Source organism: Tetrahymena thermophila, assembly GCF_000189635.1.
Source record: "Tetrahymena thermophila SB210 genomic scaffold scf_8254775, whole genome shotgun sequence".
NCBI classification, from domain to species: Eukaryota; Ciliophora; class Oligohymenophorea; order Hymenostomatida; family Tetrahymenidae; genus Tetrahymena; species Tetrahymena thermophila.
Window position 1 is genome coordinate 1 of NW_002476533.1, and position 27681 is coordinate 27681.

Consider the following 27681-nt stretch of genomic DNA (forward strand, 5'->3'; position numbering starts at 1 on the left):
AACAATAAACTGGTTTTTACTAAAGGTAAAGTGTCAAATTATGAGAGATTAATGCATTATTGCTAAAGCTGAACCTAAGCCTGATGCACCTTCATCACCAATTTAATTAGACCTTTTTAAATATTGAAGAAAAAATATATCATTAAATAGTTAATTAGAAGGAAAAAATGAAGAAAAAATATGAAATAATAAAATTAATTAATAATAAAAGCAAATGAATAAAATAAATGATGAGCTTAATTAACAAAGAAAAAACAAAACAGCAAGCACGATAAAAAGAAAAAGAAAAAAGAGCTTTATTGTTTTTAATTAGTTTTTATAATTAAAAATATCACAATCCAAAACAAATAAACTGTTTTTACCCAAGGTTAAGTGCCAAATTTGAGAGATTAATGCATTTTGCTAAAGCTGAACCTAAGCCTGATGCACCTTCATCACCAATTTCATTTTCACTTTTTAAATATTGAAGAAAAAATATATCATTAAATAGTTAATTAGAAGGAAAAAATGAAGAAAAAATATGAAATAATAAAATTAATTAATAATAAAAGCAAATGAATAAAATAAATGATGAGCTTAATTAACAAAGAAAAAACAAAACAGCAAGCACGATAAAAAGAAAAAGAAAAAAGAGCTTTATTGTTTTTAATTAGTTTTTATAATTAAAAATATCACAATCCAAAACAAATAAACTGTTTTTACCCAAGGTTAAGTGTCAAATTTGAGAGATTAATGCATTTTGCTAAAGCTGAACCTAAGCCTGATGCACCTTCCTCACCAATATAATTAGACCTTTTTAAATATTGAAGAAAAAATATATCATTAAATAGTTAATTAGAAGGAAAAAATGAAGAAAAAATATGAAATAATAAAATTAATTAATAATAAAAGCAAATGAATAAAATAAATGATGAGCTTAATTAACAAAGAAAAAACAAAACAGCAAGCACGATAAAAAGAAAAAGAAAAAAGAGCTTTATTGTTTTTAATTAGTTTTTATAATTAAAAATATCACAATCCAAAACAAATAAACTGTTTTTACCCAAGGTCAAGTGTCAAATTTGAGAGATTAATGCATTTTGCTAAAGCTGAACCTAAGCCTGATGCACCCATTGCACCAATTTAATTAGACCTTTTTAAATATTGAAGAAAAAATATATCATTAAATAGTTAATTAGAATGAAAAAATGAAGAAAAAATATGAAATAATAAAATTAATTAATAATAAAAGCAAATGAATAAAATAAATGATGAGCTTAATTAAAAAAGAAAAAACAAAACAGCAAGCAAGATAAAAAGAAAAAGAAAAAAGAGCTTTATTGTTTTTAATTAGTTTTTATAATTAAAAATATCACAATCCAAAACAAATAAACTGTTTTTACCCAAGGTCAAGTGTCAAATTTGAGAGATTAATGCATTTTGCTAAAGCTGAACCTAAGCCTGATGCACCTTCATCACCAATTTTCAATGGTCCTATTCTAAAATTGTAAGAATCACTATAAAAAAAAAATAAAATAAAATAAAATAAAATAAGAAAAAAAAAAGGGGGGGGGGTTCTCATGTTCAATAGGCTACATTTATTCGGGAAAGTATTATTATTAATCAAAATTTATATTTTTTAAAAAAAATGATATGTTATAAGAATATGTGGGTATATATAATTTCAAATTTGACATTTTCTGAATTCAAAGCTTTCAATTAACTCAAAAGTAAAGCTAATTTAAGCTAATTTAGCTTTATATCAAGTTATTAAGATATATTACATTTCGCCTTTTATAAATTAAAAAGGCGGCATTTCGCTCGTTAATTAGGAGGGAAAAATGAAAAAAAAAAAATGAAATAATAAGATTAATTAATAATAAATAAAATTAACAAAGAATCAAAAAATAAGAAATTATAATAAAAAGAAAAAGGTAAACAAATCAAATAAATTAAAAGAGCTTTAATGTTTTAAATTAACTTTTATAATTAAAAATATTAAAATGCAAATCAAATAAACTGCTTTTATTAAGTGTAAATTTTAATAGCAAAAAATGAAGAAAAAGTATCAAATAATACAAAATGAATAATAAATAATTAATTAAAAATTTAAATGAAAATTAAGTTAAAATAATAGCTAAAAAATTTTTGTTTTAATAAAAATCATTAAATAATAATGATAATTTCTATAATAAAAATTATTTATTTAAATAAATTGAAAATTAAATATACAAAAAATATTAATAATAATAAAAATAATATCTTTTAATTAAATATACTTGAGATCAATATGTAGAATCTAATGAGGTAAATGTGAAGACCTTAAAAACTTTTTTTATAAATTAAAATAAATTTAAAGGATATTAATATAAAAATTAATAATTACTTCTTCTAATTCGTAATATTTTTTAATCTATTATATCATTTATTTATTTTTCAAAAATATTGAATAGCAATTTATTAAATTTGATTAATTAATTAATTAATTAATTAATTATAAATGGATAAAAAGAACAAATAAATATAATAATGAATTAATTATCAAATATAAATTTATAATTTGGTTTTATGAAGAGATATCACAGAAAAATTAATTTAACATTCACTATTTAAACTTAATATTTGTATTTAAAACAAACGCTTAAAAATATATATAGTAAGAATTAGAGATGGTCAGTTATTTATTTAGTCCTATTTGAAAAAATTCTAGTTGTTAATGTTCTTAAATTTTATAAGAATAACGTTTATAAGTAGATTTTTCTGTTTTAGTTTTGTAATTTTGGGAATATTTATAATATTTCTAATATAGCAAGATGCCATACAAAAATTTCATGGTTTGTATTCCACTTTTTATGAAATATATTTTTTTATTTATTTATTAAAAAATTTAATATATATATATATATATATATATGTATTATAATATAATTATAATTAATAAATAATTTAATTTATTTTTATTTTAAATTATTAATAGTAAATGAGGGGGGGAAAATAAATAGAATATTAAATTTCACTAATTATATTAAAAAGAATCATACGAATGAATGAAACTTTATTTTATTTTTAAAAAGCAGTAAATATGATTAATAAAAACTTCTAAATAATGTTTAAAAGCATAAATATATATATGCATTAATTACTTAGAATTATATTATTAACATTATTTTTTATGGAAATTCTTTTTCGCTGATATCTCAACACCTTTTTCAACTTTTTTCAAACTTGGATTTTAACTATAATTCTGAGGAAGGCTTTTTTAAGTATCTAAGCATGTTAAAATGAAGCTAGAAAGAATATTTTTAGAGTTATTTTATTAAAATCTTTTAAATATTTTATATGATTAAGCTTTATTTTGTAAAGCCAACTAAAATAAATAAAATAATTTATCTTTGCTTGCTTTTTTTCTATAATAATGGTAGATATATATTCTTCATCTATTTATTTATTTCTCAGCAATAAAAATGGCTTATTTAGGAAATAATAGAGATTTTAAACTTGCTTAAGCCTATTTTTTTATTAAATTTAGAATTAATCATAATATAAAACCATAAACAGTATTTACCTTAAATTCAAATTGTGAGATTGCTACTCCTTTTTTCCATTTTTGCAAGAGGTTGAAAACATAGTTTTTCTAAACTTAAACATACTTTTTCAGACAAAAAAAGGAAGAATTTTCGAATTTTGTTAGGTTATTACTCAATTCGCATTCTAAATTTTTGCTAAATCTTTAGCTAAAGTAAGTGTTATTTATTTTTTTTTTACTTTTCTGTAAAAGGGTAAAAACAATAACTCCAAAAATGATTTTTAAAGTTGATATTAGTCCATATTTATTGCAAAAGCACAATCATCATTTATTTAAGCTTAATTTCCCTTAATCGCATATATGCACCTATCTTCTAAATTCGAAATAAGTAGTACTTGAGATGATTGATCTGCTAAAATGTTTTCAATATAATCTTTTTGATTAATCAACAAAGAGCTTTTGGTTGATATATTTTTTATTTCGCCATCTATTTTAAAGTAATTGACTATTTTTCTTATATTTTAATTAACAATATGATTGATTGATTGATTTATCTAATCTAATGTATTAAAAAGGATTTTATTATATATTTTTAATAAAGAAAATGAAGAATAAATATTTAGTTAGAGATTGGGTACGAAAAATATTTTTTAGAAAAAATAAGAATTTTAAAAATTGATACACTTCTTTTTTCTTAATATGATTTCAGTTAAAACTTAAAAAAAATAATTTTAACAAATAAAAAAATTGAAACAAATAGATAAAAAGTATAAATGTTAATAATTTTGCTTTGAAGTTTCAGCTTAACTAAAGTTATATAAGAATATCATTTTATTATTTATAATCTTGAGGGTTGATTTAATAAGAAATACTAAAAATAGCATTTATTTTGCCTAATATTATTTTCCATTTTATAAATGAAATAATCCTACTAATTTATTTATTTGAAAATAATTTGAAAAAATATCATAAACTTTCAATAAAAAGGTTACAGCTTCTTTTTCAATATTTTCATTCATTGATCCCACTTCTAATAAAAGAATGCTTAAAATAATTTTGGTTTGAATTCTAAAGCTTTTGATTAAATTTTTTGACTTCTTCATCCATTTTGATAAAATCATAAATGATTCTTCAATAGATGTTAGAATAAATATTATATTCATTTGTTTTGTCGAAGTTGTTATACAGTTTCTAATTTTAAAATAAGAAGAAAATAAAAGATTCAAATTGTTTCTGGTGAACTTATAAAACTTTATTGTAAAATTTCCTAGCTTCATTTGAATTACTTACTTCGATATAAGCTTTGACTGATTATGATTTTATTTTAAAAAGTCTTTTAGAAACACTCCATTAACTCTTTTACTTTTTCAACTAATAAAAAAGAAATTCCTAATTAAATACTCGAATCAAAGCCGAAAGGTTTAATTTCTAAAGCTTTTGTTTGAGAAACTCTGAATAACCTCTTACTATCTTTTTAAACTTAGTTCAAAAACCTTAAATAAAATACATATTATTTAAGTGGAAGATATGAATTAGTTTGACTCTTAGTAAATTTATTATAGCTAAACGCCTAATAAATTATTAATATTTTATTTTAAAATAATTAAGCATATTATATAATAAAATAAAAATCTATTATATATTTCAAATTTAAAATCTGATAATTAAATATTAATATTAAAAAATGATAACAAATATTTTATAATAAAAAGTTAAATAAAATTATTGTAAAATAATAATTTTTTTTCATTCAAAAATGAATATAGATTTAAAAAAATATCATAATAAATATAAAGCTTATTTTTCCACATTCATTAGAACTTAATACTTAAAAATGCTATAATTTTGAATTCTAATTTCAAATAAAGTACAATTAGGGATGACTTTAAGAAGGCTGAAATTTGAAATCTTTCTTATTTAAATAGATTTTAAAATAATAAAATTAAAATAGCATGAAAATATCCATTAAAAGAATAATTTACTCAATAAAAAAATAAAATTGAAAATAATTTTTAGAGATCCTTTTTAATTGGCTATGTTTTGATTGATTTATGAAAATGAATGAATATTTGGTAGAGACAGACAGACATTAAATAATTAAAGATATTTTAATGTCTCCTTTAATTGAAATTTTGGTTACGGTCGGTCTACTACAAAAAAGATATTCTACTAAGTATTAGAATGAAAAAAATAATGCATTAAATAAGATTTGAATTATTTCAATATGCGCATCTATATCAAATTATTCACTTAAAAGGAATTTAATTTTTGGAAGTTAATATAAAGAAAGTGACTATGGATTTGGAGTGAAAGCCAAATAAAAAAAGGAAGATATATATATCTATGCTTATTCATAAATATGTGCATCTAGTAAAGATTATTTATTTATTTATTTTGCTTTATTTTGGCGTGTATTAAAATCTATTTATTTATTTATATTTAGAAGCAAATAGCAATATAAAAGTAATATCTCAATTAAATTGTTTAGATTCTAATTAAAAAAGCAAACAAACAAACAAACTATTGTTAATAAAATATAACAAAAGTAAATATTAGTGAGCAAATAAGTATTAATTTATCCAAATCATGAACTAGCCTTAGCAATAATAATAGGATGCCTCTTTGCAAGATATTCAAATTAACAATCCCTAGCACTTGCCTTAAGACACTGTATCTGACATTCAATTCAATCCTTAAAATCCCTAAATGTTTGCTTGTTCGACTTGGGATGGCAAGATTCACATTTATTAAATCGCAGTCTAACAAAATTTCAACTAAATAGTTGGATAATTCTAATAAGTTAGTTAGATGCAATACAACGAGCCTATTACCTGCATTGCATGGAGAGGTGATGGATAAGCTATCTATGCAGGTTGTGGTGATAATTCAGTTGTACTCTTTAATTTAAGTAATGGATAAAGTGCTAAAATAGGTAATACATTAACTTTATTTTTTTGAATAATTATGATCAAATCTTTAATCCATCAAGCCTAACTCTATTAAAAAATGAAAAACTAAATTAAAGATAATTCAATCATATTAAAATTGCAATATAGATTATTTAATTTAGATAAAGAACATCGCTAATTTTAGTGAGTTTTCTTTCTTTATAATCTAACTGATGAAATAAAATTAATATCATAACTAAGCATATTACACCTCTTCAACTCAGAATAATTAATACAATAAATGAAGAAAAATAAAAGTAAAATAAATGCGTTAAAATGAAATTTGAGCTTTTACTTCATATGAAAGATTAATAAGATTGATTTATCACAGAATAAAGTTAATGAAAAAAAACAAAAAACAAATTAAGGTTGTTAAAGTAAGTTTAAATGGTGAAAAATGAGATAGAGATATTCAATTAATAAATATTTTATTTTAGCTTTAATGTGTTAATTAATATTCAATTTTATATAAAATAATATAGGACAACATTAAGCAGGTATTAGATCTATTTTCTACGTCTAATAATTAAATGGAGCTGTAATTACTTGTTCTTTTGACACTACTGTTTGCTTCTGGTCAGAATAAAATCCTAATAATCCTTTGGCTAAAATATAATTGAAGGGAAAAATTTTCGCTGCTGATTGCTTATTCCCAATTTTGGCATTAGGCTTGTAGGGCGAAGTGATTACTTTTATCAATTTGTAATCAAATTTCTAAAATCTTAGTCCTCATTAAATTAATTACATAGATTCTCCTCTTGGAAAGGGAAGTTAAATAAATAGCATTAAAATTATGTGCAAAGGTAATGGTTTTGGTCTTGGCTCTATTGATGGAAGAGCAAATCTTGGCAAACTTACTCCCTAAAACTAAAATAATGTTGCAGGATATAAGATCGATAACATTATGACCTTCAAATGTCATAAAAATGAAGAAAAGCAAAACAACGTTGTAAACCAAATATTATATCCAGTAAACTCTATTTGCTTTAACCCTCGTCAAGATTAATTTTTATTGACCTGTGGCTCAGATGGCAATATGTATTTCTGGGATTTCGAGCACAAAAATAAGATTAAATCCTTTGCCTTCAACAAACAACCTATTAGTGCTTGCAACGTCTCTTCAACCGGACAATTCCTTGCATATTCTCTTGGTTATGATTGGCATATGGGATACGAACACTCTAACTCATTCGAAAAGCCTAAAATCTGTGTTCACATTATAAATGACGATGAATTAAGATTTAGGAAAAATTGATTAAAATGATCAATAAATAATAACTATTTATTTTTAATGGTTTTAAATAATTACTATGTATTTTTTATAAAATTCTTTTTATGTTCATTCATTCATTTGTTTTTATCTTTTCTTAGTCAATCAAAAAAAAAAATTTTTTTAATGTGTTTTTCTTTATTGAAAAGAAACTTCTTTATTATGATTTAAAATTAGAATAAAAAGAACTAGTGTGTGCTTACTTGTTTATTACTGTTTAGCCTTAAATAATAAAGAAATTTGACTCTTGTTTAATAAAAAAAAGATAATTGAAATACTATCTAAATGAAAAAATAATAGTTAAACATATGGAAAATGTAATATAAATAATAAAGCAATTGAAAGTAATTAATTTAATTCTTGTTTAAGAAATTATTTGTTTGTTTTTAGTTTATTTAATATATTTCAAACTCTAGCATTTCTTATGCTATTTAAGTAACCTCTGATTATGTGAGGACAATTGTATACATCTTCTTTTCCATAGTGGTACTTCTCAACTTCCTCATCAATATATGAGATCAAAATTAGTGAAGTAGATGTTTCTGAATAAACATCAATAAAGAATGAAGCCGTAGTATAAGATAAAATGAAAAATGCCTATTTTTATTTTTTATAAAAAATTTAATGTTTTTCTTATAATGTAATCATTTCTTTTTTAAGCATTGTACTCAATTATTATTAAAGTTTTAAATTTTTGTTAAAAATATTTAAGAATTTGAATTTATAATGACAAAAATGGAAACAAAGTTTATAAAGTTGAAGTGATAAATATTTAAAAATAAATTACTAATGTTGGAGAGAGTAAATCTGAAACTTTTTAATAATATTGAGGCAGAGAAATAACTACAAAATAGCATATTAAAGAACTAAGTAAAGCTAAAAAGAGTTTAGAAATGGTAAAGAAAGTTCCTCCTAAGTTACGGACAAGTTTAAATCTTCTATTATGTCTTTTTAGGAGATAATAAGATTGCTTAGAAGAATCATAATAGCTATCACCAGCAAGAGATATAAAGATTAGAGCATATCTATTCATATATCTCAAGAATTTATCAAAGCATAAGCATCCGCAGAGTGTTATAGAGGCTGCATAATACGAACAGTCATTTTTGTCTTTTCTTTTTATATTTGTCAAGTAATCCTATTTGAATATATATTATATTTGCTTTATACATTTACTGAAAACCAATTAATTACACAAATCAAATTGGATATTCTGATAGGATAGTCCAACAAAGTACTTACAGTTCCTAAAAAAACAATAGATCCAAGATGATACTTAAATAATCTCTCTAAACTAATCCTAATTAATTAATTTAATATTCAATTAAAATGATTAAGTGCTACTATTATATTTATTTATTTACTTGAGTGTATTTATGTTATCTTTTTCCTTTTTGTAATACCATAAACTGCAAGCTGAAGTAATCAAGAAATCACTACATCCAACCAAGAATCCTCTAAAAATCAATATAAATATTAAATTAATTAATAGCTTCAATATTTATCCTTTAGTAATTTCAAACTGGTCAAATGGCATTCTATTCTAAGTAGATTTAACTACTCCTGTTCCAACAATTTATCTGTTTTCAAAGTAAAATCAGTTGAAATTATTACTCAAATATATTTTTACATGTTAAGATAGACCCAAAATATGAAAAAACTCAATAGAATGACAAACAAAACAAAAGGAACTATCAGAATGAGCTGGTTCTGTAATATGAAATGAGCTGATATCTAATTAAAATTTAAATGTTTTTTTCATTCTCAATATTTGCAGTTTTGAAAAATTAAAGATTTACTTTTAATTATGATGCAATTATTTTAATTTTTCTATGGTAGTAAATAACTAAACCAAGAATAGTAAAGCTTGATATCCAACATATAAAAGCAGTAACATAGAAATATGGTTCAAAATTTCTCAATTCACTTATTCTTTTCTCAATGTATACAAGTTCATCTTAATTTTCAGGATTTTCTATGATTCTAATTTATTTAATAATTATTTTATTTATTTATTAGATTTTATTTTTTTATTTAAATTGCTATCATTACGGAATATAGCTACCAGATCCTCTTAAAAATAATACACTTCCAAGCAGAGCCATAAACAAAACAAAACTAAATATGAAAACCCAAGTCAATAAATCACCGCACTAGCCTAAAAATCCGAAGAATATTAATCTTTATTAAAATATTTGATATTAATAATTATGGTTTGAACCTTATAAATAGTTTGTTTTTACCCAAAGACAAAACTTAAGAATGCTGCTAATATAATTATATGCAATATTTTTATGATATTTCCTACTTCAGCATAAACTCTATTGATTGAAAGTGCAGGACTAATTTCTTCAAAATAATGCTTATCTACTGGTAAACAAATGCTGTTGTAGTCTGTTAATAATTTAATATTGTTTTTTCATAGCTTATTATATTTTAAATTACATTCTGTTGTTTCGTAAATTAGAAACTGTTAATTTGGGTCTTTTGTAGGACTATATTCGCATTTAGGAATAACTGAGTTGGGAAGACATTCTAGAGAATAACCTGTCAAATCTTGAGGCAATTTCTTAGGACATTCTTTAACGCACACAGTTCTATAAAGATAATTGGAATCTGGAGTAGCAAAAAATAAATATTTATGTTCTTTGTATTCTTTATGGCCACATGGTCTATCTATTGTTTATTTTTAAATTATTTGATTGACATTTTTTATCTTAAATTATTTACGATCTGGATCATATGGCACAGATATTCTTTCGAATTAAAAATCTGCTGACAGCATTTCAAAGAAAACTAGTACGTAATAGAAAATAAAGAACAAAAATATCACTAAACAGATAAAATCCCTGCATTTTCTATCACTCCTTGTACCATTTTTTAAATAAACTGGAGAAGGTTCTCCTAAGTCATTATCATCATGTTTTATAGGGCTTCCTGCAATAAAATCCTTTTTTTTGCCTTCTTTGCCAATAGGAAATTCATAAGCAATTGATTGCTATTACTACTAATTTTGCTAGTTGTACCCTGATAAATCAATCCTGCTTTAATACTAATCCATTAATTGAATCTATCCTATTCACTACTTTTATAATTAAATCGCTTGAAATCTATCTATCTATCTATTTATCTTAATTTAAAGTAATTGATCTATCTTTCTATTTATGTTTAATTTATTTAATAACTTTTCAAAATTCAAAAATTTATTGATTTTATATTCAATAATTCGCTAATTTCTATTTTTATTCATTTGTCAGTTTCTTCTATCAGCATGCTTTGTTTGATTGTTTGTTTGCGGAATTTAAATCACAAAAAAAAAATGATCAATTTACTTATTTGTTATGCTTTCAAAGTCTTTTAAAATTATATTTTGTTATTAATTAATAAATAAATGATAAATTTATTAATTTACAAAAGATTTTCATTCATCATAGCTTCTTTTTAATTATTTTTTGATCTATTTAGTAGATAGAATCTAAAAATTTATTAATTAACATGCAAATTGATAAATGAATATTCTATTTGTTTATTCCCATTTAAGCAACTAATAAATAAAATTAGTTCTGAAGTTATTTATTATAATAAGAATCCCTTAAAAATTCTTCGCTTTATTTTATTTTTAAAGAGCAAATGAATCTTTAATTGAAAATAAACTAATTATTTATATTATAAGTTTCTTTATTAATCTTGATTTTTTTCAGTAAATTTATCATTTGAAATTCATTTTTACAGAAGATACAGATAAAATTTTTTTAATGTTATATTTTTTATTTATTTTAAATAGGACTTTAAAAATTATTTAAAAATCAATAAATTATTTTAGAATCGTTATAAAAATATTGTGAAAAAAATAGCTAAATTAAAAATAATTTAATTATTTAATAAAGATATTTTTATGATAATTATTATTAAGATAATACTTAATCCATATTTATCATGGATAAGAATATTTATTTTACATAGAGAATTATATAAATTTACCTTTAATTAATTGCAATAGGATTATAGTAATTTTAATCAAAGTTTATTATTTTTCTTTAGAATTTAATCTTAAATTTACTTTAATAAAAATAATTAAAATAAATTTTATTAAAATATTTTTTAATTGTTTTTAAAAATTAAAAAATATCACTAACTTTATGAATTAAATTTATTTAAATTAACAACATTAATAATTAATTATTTTTCTTTAAATATTATTAACTTAATCCTTCTGTCTTTGCTGATTCATTTTTTGGGTGTTAAAAAATATTTTTAAATTTCTTCCTCACTAAATAATTAAATATACTTTAAAAGTAAAAACCAATTAATAAGAAGAGTTTTTCACTCACCATGATAAACATAATTTAAACTATTTGAGATTATTTATTTATTTATTTATTTACTATTATTATTTTTAATTATTAATATCTCAAATATAATAAAAAGCATGATATTTTACTATTTTTGTAATTAAAAATTATATTTTTATTTTAAATTATTAAATTTTAAATATTTTAAAAAGTAAATTTGTTTTAAAACAATAGGACTGACTGACAATCATAAAAATATTAAAATTAAATAAATATTGAGACGCTATAAAGTTAGAAATAATTCATAAAAATTAATTTACAATCATTAAAAGCATTTGAGATTAATTAATATTTTTCTATTACATGAAATTTAAGCACAGAGCATTTATTTATATGCCTTAAAAAGAAGCAGTTAATATATTTGTAATTAATAATATAAAATGGTATTTCTATAAAATTAATACACCTGTTCTTAATCAAACTTAAATTTGAGCTAATAAATGACAAAGCTGTGAATTATAATATTATTTTTTCTTTATTTATCACTATTTATTACATACACTTATTCACATTAATATAATGTCTATTTTATATTTTTACTTTAATTAATTTTTTCTATAACACAAATTTTAAGCACAAAGAAAGCATTTATATGTCTTATAATAAGCAATTAATATATTTGTAATTAATAGTATAAAATAGTATTTCTATAAAATCAATTCATCTGTTCTCAATCGAGCTTAAATTTGAGCTAATAAATGAAATGACAAAGCTGGGAATTATAATATTATTATTTTCTTTATTCATACTTATTCACATTGATATCAATGTCTATTTTATATTTTTACTCTTCACTTTGAATTAATTTTACTATTTATAGTATCAGTATAATTAAAAATAGAAGTACTTAATTAAAGATTCCAGTAAGTATAAAATATTTAACTTACAATTATTACTTATTCTCACAATCTGTAATAAAATTGCATTTTTTACAAAAACAAACAGATAGATAGATAGATAGATATTTAGATATTTAGATTTTCATTTTAAAAAACACACGCTTACAATCTAAATTATATAGAATAAAAAAATAAAAATTATATAATAGAGAGTGTAATCTAAATTCAATAAACCTAGTTTATTCTCTTTAAAATCAATAATTTGTTTGTTTAAATTCATATTAAGTCTAGTAGGGAGGGAATTAAAAGTAAGAAAAATACTTGAATTAAAATAGCCTTAATCTTTTCTAAAATTTAATTAACCAATAAATTCAGTCAAAAAATAGGTGAATTAATAGCTAGAAAAAAAGCAGTACTAGTTAAATTAAGGTTAAAAAGATTGATCAAAAAATTACATAAATAATACTTAAAAGCTGTAGAATACACTAAAATTTTTAGCATAAATCCTAATTAAAATGGCTGCTGTAAACTAAAAGTTAAAAACTCTAAGCATTAAATAAATATTTTATTTAAATTTAACTATTGCAAATGAGCTTTTAAATTTAAAACATAAATAAATAAATACATTTATATATTTATTTATTGATTCTATATTTATTTCTAAAAATAAATATTATTTTTTTATCTCATTTTTCTAAAAATAAATTTTTTTATTAGCCTTCGTTTTTAAAACAGCTTTTTCTCATACAGAAGCATTTTATATTTTTTAAGTAATTCAGGGTAGAAATCGTTTATGTTATTCTATATTATTTTTTAATAAATTAAATTGATGAAATTCATTCTTAACATAGTACTTAACTAATTTAAAAGTCAACTTTGGTTTATTTAAAATATTAAGAATAAATATTAAAAAAAATATCTGTTTGAAAAAAATAAAAAAATATCTTTTTTTTTCTCTAATTTGCTAAATAATCTTAAACAAACTAGAATTTAACTAACAAAAATACTTGGATATGACCCTCTTTAATCTTTCTAGAGAGAGAATAGAAAGAAATATACTTAACATATCATTGATCATTCTTCTAATTTGCTAAGAATCAAGAGCTGAAACACTGAATGATGCAATTTAAGATAATTGTTCTCTTAATTATGGAGATAATTTACTTTAATAAATTAAAACTTTTGCTTCATAAACATATACGTGCTATTATTATCACGAAGCTGTTGAGGATTACATCAAAAATTTCAATAAAATAGGTGAGGAAAAGCAGAATGTTTATATGATTTATAGCTATTTCGAAACCAATCATGAAGCTCAACCAAAGCTTGAATACGCTCGAGTTTCTTTAACATAATACATACTATACAAAAAATTATCTGAATAAACATCTAATTGTGGAGATAAAAATATTGCAGCAAGATTAGGTACATATGATAATTGCTTATTTTGCATGGGAAGAACAGTATGTGATGAAAGAAAAAAAGAAATTAATTCTTAACTATAAGAAAGATTTACTCTAATCAATGTAAATAAATAATCATTTTAAAAATAAAAAAACTATTAACATTTTTTCATAAAATTTTATTTTTGCTAAAAATTAATTTAAAAAAAATAAATCTAAAGAAAACTAAAATAGAATATTTTTATTTCATCAAATTTAAGAAATAATAATTTAAATAAATAAATTAAAATTAATTTCTTAATTATTTTTTGTTATTCATTCCAGATTTTTAAATTTAATAATTGTGAAATTAAAAGTAAGTTAATAAATTACTAATTTATTATTTTAATATTTAGCGTAATAACACTGATCCGGACTTTTGGACTGGGACTAAAGTGTATGTTGAATTATTTTAAATTCTTTGGAATTGTAACAATCCTAATGATTAACTCTAAATAACTGGTAAAAAAATAAAATTAATCTTAAAATATTTTTTAGCTTAAATATTGCTTCAATAAAAAAAATAATTGACTGTAAATCAATCAATCTTAAAATTTTCATCCATTACATTTTTTTTACAAAAATTAATTAACAAATCTAATAACTTTCAATAGAACAAAAAAAAAATATAATTAATTTATCAAAGAATTTTTGTATTTTTCTAAATTAATGAACTAATTAATTAATATTTTATAGGAATTTATGACGAGTTGACTGAAAGCAAGCTTTTATAAACTGATGTAAACGGGTTTGAGAATGTATGCTGGAATTGTAATGTTCAAAACTGTGTTGTTTGCTCAAATGACTATGAATAATGTGTTTCATGTAAAGAAGGGTATTTTTTGAAAAATAATGTTTGTACTCAATGTTCTATGAGCAACTGCTCCAATTGCGATTATGGTAAATTAATTAATTAATTAATTGATATTTTATTAAATTTAAACTAATGCAAATTATAGATTTATTTTGATGACTTAAAAATACTAAAAATAAACAAATAAACATTTAAGCACTGAATTAATTTTTTGTTTAAGAAAAGTATTATAATGATTCAATTATCTATCTATTATTTCCTATTTTTGATTAAATTTTTACTCTTAATTTTTTATTTATTTATTTAGTTTACCAAAATTTAATTTTCAATAATAATATATTTTCTTGATTTATTAACAGATTCTAATAAAGATTTGGTATTTTGTAACTAATGTCATTAGGATTTTTACTTGCTTTAAGGAATGTGCGTTGAATAATGCCCTGAGGGATATCATGTTGTAGATAATGAATGTTTAAAATGCTAACCTGGTACTTTTTATTCAAACAAGGAATGCCTTGATTGTTCTAAATTCTGCTAACAATGCACTGGTCCTCATCCTTCTTAATGCGAAGAATGTTCAGATGGCTTTATTTTAGAGTAATTTGTTTTTAATTAAAATAAATGTTCATTTTATGCTATATTCATTTATTTATTTAGCTTTTTTGCGAGTTTTATTTTTACCTGTTTTAAATATTTAAATTGTATTCATTAAAAACAAAATTTAATTACATTTTGAATTTCTAGAGAAGGAAAAGGATGTTCTCTCAACGACTTTGATTTAACACCAACTTTCAAAGCTAAGACATTTATAGATCCTAGAACTAATACTTTGAAAGGTAAAATCTTAAATTAATTAATTAATTATTCATACTTTAACTAATTAATAACATCTTTAAATAATAAAAGAATGCAATTTTTCATGCGATGAATGTATTGACTCTTCTGATCTTTGTATTAAGTGCAATCCTGATCTAAAATATTTTGTGAAAGAGTAAATAACCATAATTCATTCATATTGTTTAATTATTTAAATATTAATTTTTTTTTATTTACTCATAAAATTAAATAGGGGAGAGAGATAAAGATGTTATAATAGATGTCCTCTTTATTATTAACCTAAATTGACTGGCAATGATTTTATTGAATGCGAAATCAGTTAAAGCTACACTTCTGATTTAATTGCTGCTGACTAAATCAAAAAAGAAGCCAGTAGCAGATGTCCTAAATAATAATATTGGTAATTTATTCAATTCATTAGGATTTCATAAATTATTTATATTAAAAAAAAGGAATATTTCAACAAAATAATGCAATAAATGCACAAATAATTGTATTAATTGCTATGATGATTCTTCTTGTATTGAATGCGAGCCAACTTATTACTGGAATGATAATCGCAAAACTTGCTCTCCATGTCATCCATCTTGCTAAAAATGCTCTGGACCTCTTTAAAATAATTGCTTGACTTGTGCTACTGGTAATAAAATATTCCCAGATAACAATGGAAAATGTGGTGACTTTGTATCTAATCCTTTACCATAATCGAATATCCTTTCTCAAAATGAGATATATGGAAATTTGTAAAATTGCAAATAGTTTTTGCCACCAACTTCATAGCAAAACTATGCTGTAGAATTTTCATAAATATATTAAAGCAATGATCCAAAATGGAAAGATGTCAAAATGATGTCTAATTTAAAGCCATGCACGTTCTAAGAATTCAAAAACCGTTATAAATACCTCAAAAATAGTGACTAAACTTGTAATGACAATGAAATTTCTTAATCTACTATCGGTAAAAATGGAGATTTATTGACTATCTACTCAATACTTTTATCTTAATCTGGAGCTTAAATATCTAATACAGGTACTGATGTAAATCCTCAAACACTAGCAGAATATGCAATTAATAATAATTTGTTCAGTTCTAGCTATATATTTAGACCAACCCCGAATTTCAGCTGTAATCAACTGTATTGTCTTTCATAATTAGATAGTTTAGTAGATGGTTTTACTTCAACTGATAGCTCTAAAGGAATCACTGTCTAGACACTGAAAGAAATAGTTCTAACCTCTACAAAGTAGACCCCATTAAGTTGCTTTTAATAGAGCTAGAATGTTAATTAAAACACTATTTATGAAATAGAGCAGCTCGTTAATAACTCTAAATACACGTTGAATACAACAACAAAGTAATACTTTATTTTGTATTTGTGCGGAAAAGATTTAGATGGAAATGCTGTTTAAAGAGCTATGCTTGTGCAAAAGTATTTAGGAAATGCTTTCTTTGAGGTAAATTAAATTTTTTTAAAAAATTTCATTAATATTTTAAATATGAAAAGGTTTTGAATGTAAACAATTCGTAGATAACATAAGCTGAGAAAATAAGTTTGTACGGTGCTTCAACTGAATAAAATGCGTACTTAAAGAGGTGTGATTCTTAATTAACAAACTCTCTAAGTTCTTACGTAGTCTAAAAAATTAGAGTTATCTAAGTAGTTGAGTAAGATACAAGTATAGATAAAACTGATTCTATGTTCTAGGAATATAATGAAAAGGTTGGTCCAGTATAAAACTCTGCTAAATGCACTTGTGTTGAAACAAAAGATTACATTTTAGCTAATGAAAATTAAGGAAATCAATTTATCAGAGTAATTACTCCTCAGAATAAGATTTTAACTCAGTCTATTGATGCATTTGAAATAAATAACATTTTGAAAAAGTACAACAAAGATGCTAATGTAATGAAGGCAAATGGTCTATCTATAACTAAAATAGAAGCTGAACAAATATTCAAAGAATATATTGAATAAACAAAACAAAATACTTAGAAATGCTTTGGTTTGACTAACTCAGCACCTCTTTGCATAGTCAATGTTTTGGCAGATATGATATTCTCAAACTAATAAAAATGCAATTCTAATAGTGAAATCATTAATCTTTTGAAGAAATCAGATTTTAACGCGCTTAAAGATTTTATAAAAAAATAAAATTGGTGTAATCTTAACAGTGAAAGGTGCTTGAAAGCTCAATAAACCATTAAAAGTTGTCTCTGAAGAAATATGCTTGCAAAAATTATATAAATAAAAAAGCTTAAGTTTTATATTAAATATCTTTAAATAAATTATCAACAAATAAATTGTATTAAATATTTTACTTTTTTATTAAACTAAAATTGGTTAATGTTCATTTAATTTATTTACTTTTAATTTTTATAATTCATTTATTGTTTTTGATGTAATCAAAATATATTTCCACCGATTTACTTTTTTCGTGGTGGGTTTTCTTCAAATAATCAAATAAGAAAAGTTTTTTTTTATAAAAAAATAAAATAAAATATTTTATAAGAATACAATAGATGTAAAAAGTAGATTTTTAAACCATACAAAAAAAATAGCATTTATAATTATTATATTATTTTTTCTTAATAAAGATTTAGTTTTAAATAAAAATTGCTCAAAAATCAAACTCCTCTACTTATAAAGCTTCTTTAATAATATATTTTCTGTTTTCTGAAAATAAATATAAATATAAACAAAGATCATCGTATTCAGTCAACTTAATTTTGAATTTATCTTCTAGCTCTAACTAATACTCATATTTAGGATAGTCTAAAATCTACAATACGTAACCTCCTAACCATACGCGTAATTCTAACATTAATTTAAAATCATCATAATAAACTAGTTTATTTCCTTTCTTATACTAATCAATTCCCTATCCATTAATATGCTAAAATTCTCCTCTTATTTTTTTAATGCTACATGAAAGCTTTTGCTAATATCCTTAAATTAAATCTGATTAAGATTTTTACATCAAACCAATATAGAAATAATGTTCATCTTGACTGGTAACTTCTAATTGAATTCTCAAAATGTATTTTTTGTCTTTTTCTAGTATATTACTAGAAATGCAATTTAAATAATCACTCTTAAATAATCCAAATTATTATTATTATTAATTTATAAATATTTCATAAGTTGAGTTTAAGTTTTTTATTATTTGAATTTTCTTTTTTCCATCATTTAAATTTGTTTTAATCATTTCAAAATTTTTTAAAATATCAATTTATTTATTAGTTTTTTTTTATACAATATCAAATACTGGAAAATTTTGAAGAACCCTTTAAATTCATTTCTTTTTAATAATGGATATTTGATTTCTACTTATTGTTTAATAAAATTTGAAATACTTTGGTCATAAGTATTCTAAATATTTATCTCTTGTTTTTTCTTTAAAAGTACTATAAAATCCTAAAACATTGTATCAGATATATTTTTAACTAATTCGAATTCTTCTTAATTGTTGAAAATTTCTTGCACTCCCAATTTATTTAGGAGAGGATATATTTAAACAAAAATATCTTTCAATGATATTTTTACATCTCTCCTTATGAAGTTTATTTTGCTATCAACTACTTAAAATATTTTGCTTAATAATTATGAAGATTAAATTTACTAGTTATAAACCTAATCGTTTTACAACTTTATCAAATGGTCAATATATTCATTAATTTGTTCAAATTTTTAATTATTTAATTGTTAAAATCTAATAGGTTATTTATTTTACTAAAACATATTCTCAAAAGATATTTAATTAAATATTGCATCAAAATATTAGAGATTTACTCTCAATTGTTCCAAAAATTCTTAAGAACAAAAATTAGATTTATTAGAAATTAATTCAATTATTTTTTATGTGTTACTATGTCTTTGATTATTAAGAGGATTGGTATTGCTTTAATTAAATTAATTGGGATCGTTTGGAAAGAAATTAATTGAATCTATTAAAGTATATATTGATTATTTAATAGGCATATACTATTCAAAGTTAATTAACTATTTTTTTCTCTGGCACTATTCAAGTAGATTTTGAAGTTGCTGAGTATTCTCTTCTTTTTTGGATATAATTTCAGATAAAAAAGCTCTGAATTTTATTTCCTAACTTTCAAATTAATCTTAATAGCTGCCTAGTATTTATTTTAAAGTTTCTATTTGTGAAATTTCTTTGTACTTGTTGAGGATTTATTCTTTTCCTAAAGGTAGATCGAGTGCCTAATTGATCATTTTTTTTTAGCAGAAGTCAATTTTCTTAGTAATTTCAACTTTTAGCTCTTCAAAAAAATTGTTAATTTATTGAATAGCTGAAATTGAAGAATTCTCATTTGATATCTCATTGCCTAATTTTTCTAGTATTGAGTAATCAATAACAGGAGGCCATTTTTAAATGATATTTTTTTCAGATTATGAAATAATCTAGGGGATCAATACATGATCTATTCCTTTAAAGCTTAAATCTTCATTGACGCAATCTATGCAATAAAATATTGAAGAATCTCTTTAATCACTAATAACCTTAAGAAAGGTAATTTAGTTTTGAGAATGCTTATTGCAAGTTTTTAAAAATTTATTGTTAGTCTAATCCATTTATATTTCCTAAATTATTTATCTAACTATTTCTTAATTAAAATTTTGATAATCTAAATAAAATCAACTAAAGAAATGTTAAGAGTTAGTTATTAGTAATTATTAATAATAACTTTACCTTTTAAACATATAAATAACTAAATAAATAGTAAAAATCATTAAAGTCTGTTTAAACTGAAAAATTAATTTTCTCATATAAATCTAAGAATCTGATTTAGGTATTTGAATCAAACAAATTCTGAAAATTTTAATGCTTTTGTTAGATGATTCTTTTTAAATTCTAAAAATATATTTCAAAGATTTATCTAAAATTAAACTAGAAACACAATTTGTGTCAAAATAAGTTTTTCTTCTTATAAAAGATCTCCTTCACTAACCTATAAATTTTTTAAAAGAGCTATTATAATTATTTGATAAAAATATTATAAACTCATTTTAAAAATCTGTAAAAATAAGAAAAAATACTATAAAAAATATTCTAAAAAATTTAATAATTCTGATACCTTAATTTTATTTCTCATTAATTAAGGCCATTTTAGAAAATTTTTGGTTTTTAAGTGTATTAAAAGTAAAAATCTTAAAAAAATGAAATTGAATATTTTTATGAGAAAGGAATTAATTACAATAGATATACAAAATTAAATTATATAATTACAAAAAAAATAACATTTTTTTATAATTATTATATTATTTTTCCGTAATAAAGATTTACTTTTATATAAAAATTGCTCAAAAATCAAACTGATCTACTTAATAAGCTTCTTTAATAATATACTTTCTGTTTTCTTCAAATAAATATAAATATAAACAAAGATCATCATATTTAATCAATTTATTTTTGAATTTATCTTCAAGCTCTAATTAATACTCATATTTAGGATAGTCTAAAATCTACAATACCTAACCTCCTAACCATACTCTTAATTCTAACATAAATTTAAAATTATCTTAATAAACTAATTTATTTCCTTTCTTATACTAATCTATTCCCAATCCAATAAAATGCTCAAATTATCCTCTTCTTTTTTTAAATTTACATGAAAGATTTTGTTCATCTCCTGAAATTAAATCTGATTAAGATTTTTACATCAAACCAATATAGAAGTTATGTTGATTTTGATCTGTAACTTCTAATTGAATTCTAAAGATATATTTTTTGTCATTTTCTAGAATATTACTAGAAATACAATTTGAAAACTGACCTTTAAATATTCCAAAATATTATTATTCATTAATAAATATTTCACAAGTTGAGTTTAAGTTTTTTATTATTTAAATTCTCTCATTTCCGTCATTATACTTTGTTTTAATCATTTCAAAATTTTTTAAAATATCAATTTATTTATTAGTTTTTACTACATCAAATACTGGAAAATTTAAAAGAATCCTATCTAAGTCATTTCTTTCTAATAATGGAAATTTGGTTTCTACTTATTATTTGATAAAATTTGAAATACTTTGGTGATAAGTATTCTAAATATTTATCTCTTGTTTTTTCTTTAAAATTAATATAAAATCTTAAAGCATTACTTCAGATATATTTTTAACTAATTCAAATTCTTATTTACTGTTGAAAATTTCTTGCACTCCCAATTTATTTAGGAGAGGATATATTTAAACAAAAATATCTTTCAATGATATTTTTACATCACTGCTTATGAAATTTATTTTGCTATCAACAACTTAAAATATTTTGCGTAATAACTCTGAAGATTAAATTTATTAGTTATAAATTTAATCGTTTTACAGCTTTATCAAATGGTCAATATATTCATTAATTTCTTCAAATTTTTAATTATTTAATTGTTAAAATCTAATAGGTTATTTATTTTACTAAAACATATTCTCAAAAGATATTTAATTAAATATTGCATCTAAATATTCCTGATTTACTCTCAATTGTTCCAAAAATTCTTATGAACAAAAATTAGATTTATTAGAAACTAATTCAATTATTTTTTAAGTGTTACTAAGTCTTTGATTATTAAGAGGATTAATATTGCTTTAATTAAATTAATTGGAATCGTTTGGAAAGAAATTAATTGAATCTATTAAAGTATAAATTGATTGTCTAATAGTCATAGACTTTTCAAAATTAATTAATTCCTTTTTTCTCTGGCATTATTCAAGTAGATTTTGAAGTTGCTGAGTATTTTCTTCTTTTTTGGATTCAATTTCAGATAAAAAAGCTCTACATTTTATTTCTTAACTTTCAAATTGATCTTAATAGTTGCCAAGTATTTATTTTAAAGTTTCTATTTGTGAAATTTCTTTGTACTTGTTGAGGATTTATTCTTTTCCTAAAGGTAGATTGAGTGCCTAATTGATCATTTTCTTTTAGCAGAAGTCGATTTTCTTAATAATTTCAACTTTTAGCTCTTCAAAAAAATTGTTAATTTATTGAATAGCTGAAATTGAAAAATTCTCATTTGATATTTCTTTGCTTAATTTTTCTAGTATTGAGTAATCATTGACAGGAGGCCATTTTTAAATGATATTTTTTTCAGATTATGAAACAATCTAGGGGATCAATACATGTTCTATTCCTTTAAAGCTTAAATCTTCATTTACGCAATCTATGCAATAAAATATTGAAGAATCTCTTTAATCACTAATAACCTTAAGAAAGGTAATTTAGTTTTGAGAATGCTTATTGCAAGTTTAGTAAAACTTATTGTTAGTCTAATCCATTTATATTTCCTAAATTATTTATTTAATTAGCTAGCTACTTCTTAATTAAGATTTAGATTATTTATTAATAATTACTAAATAAAATCAACTAAAGAAATGTTAAGTATTAATTATTTGTAATTAATAATAAATTTACCTTTTAAAAATATAAATGATTAAATAGATAGTAAATTCTAAAAAATCATTGAAGTCTATTTAAAATGAAAAGTTTTGATCATATAAAAATCTGATTTTTTAGATGTTTACATCAAGCTTTTGTTAGATATTTACATTTATATTCTAAAAATATATTTCAAGGATTTATCAAAAACTTAACTTGAAACACAATTCGTGTCAGAATAATTTTTCTTCTTATAAAAGATCTTCATCACTAACTAATCAATAAATTTTTGATATAGCTATTTTAATTATTTAATCAAAATATTATATACTTATGTTAACAATTTGTAGAAATAAGAGCAAATACTTATAAAAAAGATAAAAAACATTCTAAAAAACATTTTTTTATATTCGTTTTCCTCAAATATTTTCTTTTAAGCTTGATTAAATTTAAATTAGCTAGATATCTAATTTAATTCAATAAATAATAAATAAATATAATTTTTACTCAAAAACTAATTCATTTTTAATTTAGATTAAAATTAAGGTATGCATTGTAAAAATAAATGTTAGAAAAAAAAGATTTAATTGTCATGCAATTTGAATAAATGTATTTTATTTTAATTTAATGAAAGTTTTATATGAAAATATATTTTGTATAATCTTACTTTAATTACAGGTAAAATTAATTTTATTATTCAAAAATGTAATGAAAAAAAGTTTGGGTTCCTTTTTAAGTAAAATATTATTGTTCGAAAAAATCAGATTAAATTGTTTTTATAAATAATTAGATTTTGCTCTTTATCATTAAAATTTTTCTTTTGCATTAAAATTAATAATCTCAAAATTAATATTTTTAAGATTTATGAACATTTATGTATCATCTAAAATTTTATTTTGTATCTTATAAAATTAAAAATATTTATTTAAATTAAAAATTAAAAGGTTTTTAGTTTTATTAATGAGAAATTACTAATTTTTTCTTTTAACAACTTTTTTATTCCTTAAAATTATTTTTTATCCAAAATTTAGTTTAATTGTTACAAAAAAAATAGCTAGTTTAAAAGTAAAAATCATAAAAAAATGAAATTGAATATTTTTATGAGAAAGGAATTAATTACTATAGATATACAAAATTAAATTAAATAATTACAAAAAAAAATAACATTTTTTATAATTTTTATATTATTTTTTAGTAATAAAGATTTAGTTTTATATAAAAATTGCTCAAAAATCAAACTGATCTACTTAGTAAGCTTCTTTAATAATATACTTTCTGTTTTCTCTACATAAATATAAATATAAACAAAGATCATCATATTCAATCAATTTATTTTTGAATTTATCATCTAGCTCTAATAAATACTCATATTTAGGATAGTCTAAAATTTACAATACCTTACCTCCTAAACATACTCGTAATTCTAATATTAATTTATAATCATCTTAATAAACTAATTTATTTCCTTTCTTATACTTATCTATTCCCTTTCCAACAATATGCTCAAATTATCCTCTTGTTTTATTAAATTAACATGAGAGATTTTGATCATATCCTATAATTAAATCTGATTAAGATTTTTACATCAAACCAATATAGAAATAATGTTCATCTTGATCTGTAACTTCTAATTGAATTCTAATGACATATTTTTTGTCTTTTTCTAGTATATTACTAGAAATACAATTTAAATAACTACTATTAAATAATCCAAATAATTATTATTATTAATTTGTAAATATTTCATAGGTTGAGTTTAAGTTTTTTATTATTTGAATTTTCTTTTTTCCATCATTTAAATTTGTTTTAATCATTTCAAAATTTTTTAAAATATCTATTTATTTATTAGTTTTTTTTTATACAATATCAAATACTGGAAAATTTTGAAGAACCCTTTCTAACTCATTTCTTTCTAATAATGGAAATTTGGTTTCTACTTATTATTTGATAAAATTTGAAATACTTTGGTAATAAGTATTCTAAATATTTATCTCTTGTTTTTTCTTTAAAATTAATATAAAATCTTAAAGCATTACATCAGATATATTTTTAACTAATTCAAATTCTCCTTGACTGCTGAAAATTTCTTGGACTCCCAATTTGTTTAGCAGAGGATATATTTAAACAAAAATATCTTTCAATGATATTTTTACATCACTGCTTATGAAGTTTATTTTGCTATCAACAACTTAAAATATTTTGCTTAATAGCTCTGAAGATTAAATTTATTAGTTATAAATTTAATCGTTCTACAACTTTATCAAATGGTCAATATATTCATTAATTTCTTCAACTTTTTAATTATTTAATTCTTAAAATCGAATAGGCTATTTATTTTACTAAAACATATTCTCAAAAGATATTTAATTAAATATTGCATCTAAATTTTCGAGATTTACTCTCAATTGTTCCAAAAATTCCTATGAACAAAAATTAGATTTATTAGAAACTAATTCAATTATTTGTTAAGTGCTACTAAGTTTTTGATTATTAAGAGGATTGATATTGCTTTAATTAAATTAATTGGAATCGTTTGGAAAGAAATTAATTGAATCTATTAAAGTATAGATTGATTGTTTAATAGTCATAGATTTTTAAATATTAATTAATTAATTTTTTCTCTGGCACTATTCAAGTAGATTTTGAAGTTGCTGAGTATTTTCTTCTTTTTTGGATTCAATTTCAGATAAAAAAGCTCTGCATTTTATTTCTTAATTTTCAAATTAATCTTAATAGCTGCCTAGTATTTATCTTAAAGTTTCTATTTGTGAAATCTCTTTGTACTTGTTGAGGATTTATTCTTTTCCTAAAGGTAGATCGAGTGCCTAATTGATCATTTTCTTTTAGCAGAAGTCAATTTTCTTAATAATTTCAACTTTTAACTCATCAAAGAAATGGTTAATTTATTGAATAGGTGAATTTGAAGAATTATCATTTGATATTTCTTAGCTTAATTTTTATAGTATTGAGTAATCATTGACAGGAGGCCATTTTTAAATGATATTTTTTTCAGATTATGAAAAAATCTAGGGAACCAATATATGATCTAACACTCTAAAGCTTAAATCTTCATTTACGCAATCCATGCAATAAAATATTGAAGAATCTCTTTAATCGCTAATAACCTTAAGAAAGATAATTTAATTTTGTGAATGTTTTTTACAAGTTTAGTAAAATTTATTGTGAGTCTAATCCATTTATATTTCCTAAGTTATTTATCTAACTAGCTAGCTATTTCTTAATTAAGATTTGGATAATTTATTAATAATTACTAAATAAAATCTATTTGTAATTAATAATAAACTTTTCCTTTTAAGAAGATAATGATTAAATAAATAGTAAATTAATCTAAAACAATCTGATCAATTGAAATTTAATATAAAGAAACTATTTTAAAATAAAGATATAATAACAAGAAAATTAATTGATTAATAAAATACTTAATAAATTATATGTTAATGAATAATATTTAATCTATAATTTTATTATTTTCTCAAAAAATGTCAATCAATAATCATAACAATAAACACTTTTTTTTTAAATATTTTGAGCTTAATTAAGCTTAAATTATGTTCATATGTAGCATAAATTATTAAATAAATAAATATTCCAGATAATTTTTAAAAATCCCTCTACGAATAAAGCCTTCTTGATAGTATATTACTATCATCTTTGCATTCACAGAAATATAAGCATTAATCAATCATTCAAATTAATCAAATTCTTTGTGTATTCTTCGTTTATCTGAATTTAAAATTGACAATTAGGGTAATCTAATATTTATAAGATCTAACTTCCAAGCCATCCATCCATCCATCCATCTATTCATCTATATACATACTTCAATCATTATTTAATTATCTTTTTAGCTATTAATATATTTCTTTTGATATATTTAACAAATTCCTATTCTTTAAAAACTCTCTAACTACTTATTATTGAATAATACATCTAACAAGTTTTATATTGATTTTTGAATCAAAAAAATTCTAAAAACTTTACTGCTTTTATTAAGTGAGTGAGTGCTTCTAATTATATTCTAAAATTATATTTCAAAAATTTATCAAAAAATTAGCTCGAAATACAATTTGTATGTATTTAAGTAATACTATTTATAAATTTACCTAAGTATTATTGTTAATTTTTTAATATTTTGCAGGTAAAATCGAAGTTTTTCAGACCTAAAGCTGCTTGATGCTTTAGATTTAATGGCTGTTTTTTATATTTATTTATTTTTTTATTACAATTCAACTAAATCTTGCATGATTTCTCATTATATGATTTTAAGAAAATC

General features: G+C 21.2%; 8 protein-coding genes across 8 annotated transcripts; 2 read left to right on the forward strand and 6 right to left on the reverse strand. All coding sequences in view use genetic code 6, as the record gives it.

Annotated features, from left to right (window-relative positions):
• Positions 1-33: 33 nt before the first annotated feature.
• Positions 34-1795, reverse strand: TTHERM_001217198 (oxalate/formate antiporter protein; the record flags this gene model as incomplete). Its single annotated transcript, XM_012796067.1, has 6 exons — positions 34-112; positions 363-452; positions 703-792; positions 1043-1132; positions 1383-1496; positions 1764-1795. 6 exons carry the CDS (start codon positions 1793-1795, stop codon positions 34-36), a joined length of 495 nt encoding a protein of 164 aa, XP_012651521.1.
• Positions 1796-3198: 1403 nt separating this feature from the next.
• TTHERM_001217199 (hypothetical protein) lies at positions 3199-3627 on the reverse strand (the record flags this gene model as incomplete). The annotated part of the gene is made up of 2 exons (XM_012796068.1): positions 3199-3487; positions 3545-3627. The coding sequence occupies 2 exons, from the start codon at positions 3625-3627 to the stop codon at positions 3199-3201; spliced, it is 372 nt and encodes a 123-aa protein (XP_012651522.1).
• Positions 3628-6091: 2464 nt separating this feature from the next.
• TTHERM_01217200 (poly(A)+ RNA export protein) lies at positions 6092-7708 on the forward strand (the record flags this gene model as incomplete). Its single annotated transcript, XM_001009921.3, has 2 exons — positions 6092-6437; positions 6936-7708. The coding sequence occupies 2 exons, from the start codon at positions 6092-6094 to the stop codon at positions 7706-7708; spliced, it is 1119 nt and encodes a 372-aa protein (XP_001009921.1).
• A 420-nt stretch (positions 7709-8128) lies between these two features.
• TTHERM_01217210 (plasma-membrane choline transporter) lies at positions 8129-10784 on the reverse strand (the record flags this gene model as incomplete). The annotated part of the gene is made up of 10 exons (XM_001009922.3): positions 8129-8320; positions 8511-8861; positions 8918-9023; positions 9088-9303; positions 9354-9457; positions 9523-9706; positions 9776-9904; positions 9967-10117; positions 10169-10399; positions 10454-10784. 10 exons carry the CDS (start codon positions 10782-10784, stop codon positions 8129-8131), a joined length of 1995 nt encoding a protein of 664 aa, XP_001009922.3.
• A 3143-nt stretch (positions 10785-13927) lies between these two features.
• On the forward strand, positions 13928-18226 carry TTHERM_01217220 (hypothetical protein; the record flags this gene model as incomplete). Its single annotated transcript, XM_001009923.2, has 9 exons — positions 13928-14440; positions 14713-14818; positions 15053-15256; positions 15530-15767; positions 15915-16006; positions 16077-16161; positions 16240-16407; positions 16460-17462; positions 17513-18226. 9 exons carry the CDS (start codon positions 13928-13930, stop codon positions 18224-18226), a joined length of 3123 nt encoding a protein of 1040 aa, XP_001009923.2.
• Positions 18227-18626: 400 nt separating this feature from the next.
• TTHERM_001217221 (hypothetical protein) lies at positions 18627-20596 on the reverse strand (the record flags this gene model as incomplete). Its single annotated transcript, XM_012796069.1, has 2 exons — positions 18627-19100; positions 19799-20596. The coding sequence occupies 2 exons, from the start codon at positions 20594-20596 to the stop codon at positions 18627-18629; spliced, it is 1272 nt and encodes a 423-aa protein (XP_012651523.1).
• A 729-nt stretch (positions 20597-21325) lies between these two features.
• Positions 21326-23287, reverse strand: TTHERM_01217230 (hypothetical protein; the record flags this gene model as incomplete). The annotated part of the gene is made up of 1 exon (XM_001009924.2): positions 21326-23287. One exon carries the CDS (start codon positions 23285-23287, stop codon positions 21326-21328), a length of 1962 nt encoding a protein of 653 aa, XP_001009924.2.
• A 1326-nt stretch (positions 23288-24613) lies between these two features.
• TTHERM_01217240 (hypothetical protein) lies at positions 24614-26584 on the reverse strand (the record flags this gene model as incomplete). Its single annotated transcript, XM_001009925.3, has 1 exon — positions 24614-26584. One exon carries the CDS (start codon positions 26582-26584, stop codon positions 24614-24616), a length of 1971 nt encoding a protein of 656 aa, XP_001009925.2.
• Positions 26585-27681: the final 1097 nt, after the last annotated feature.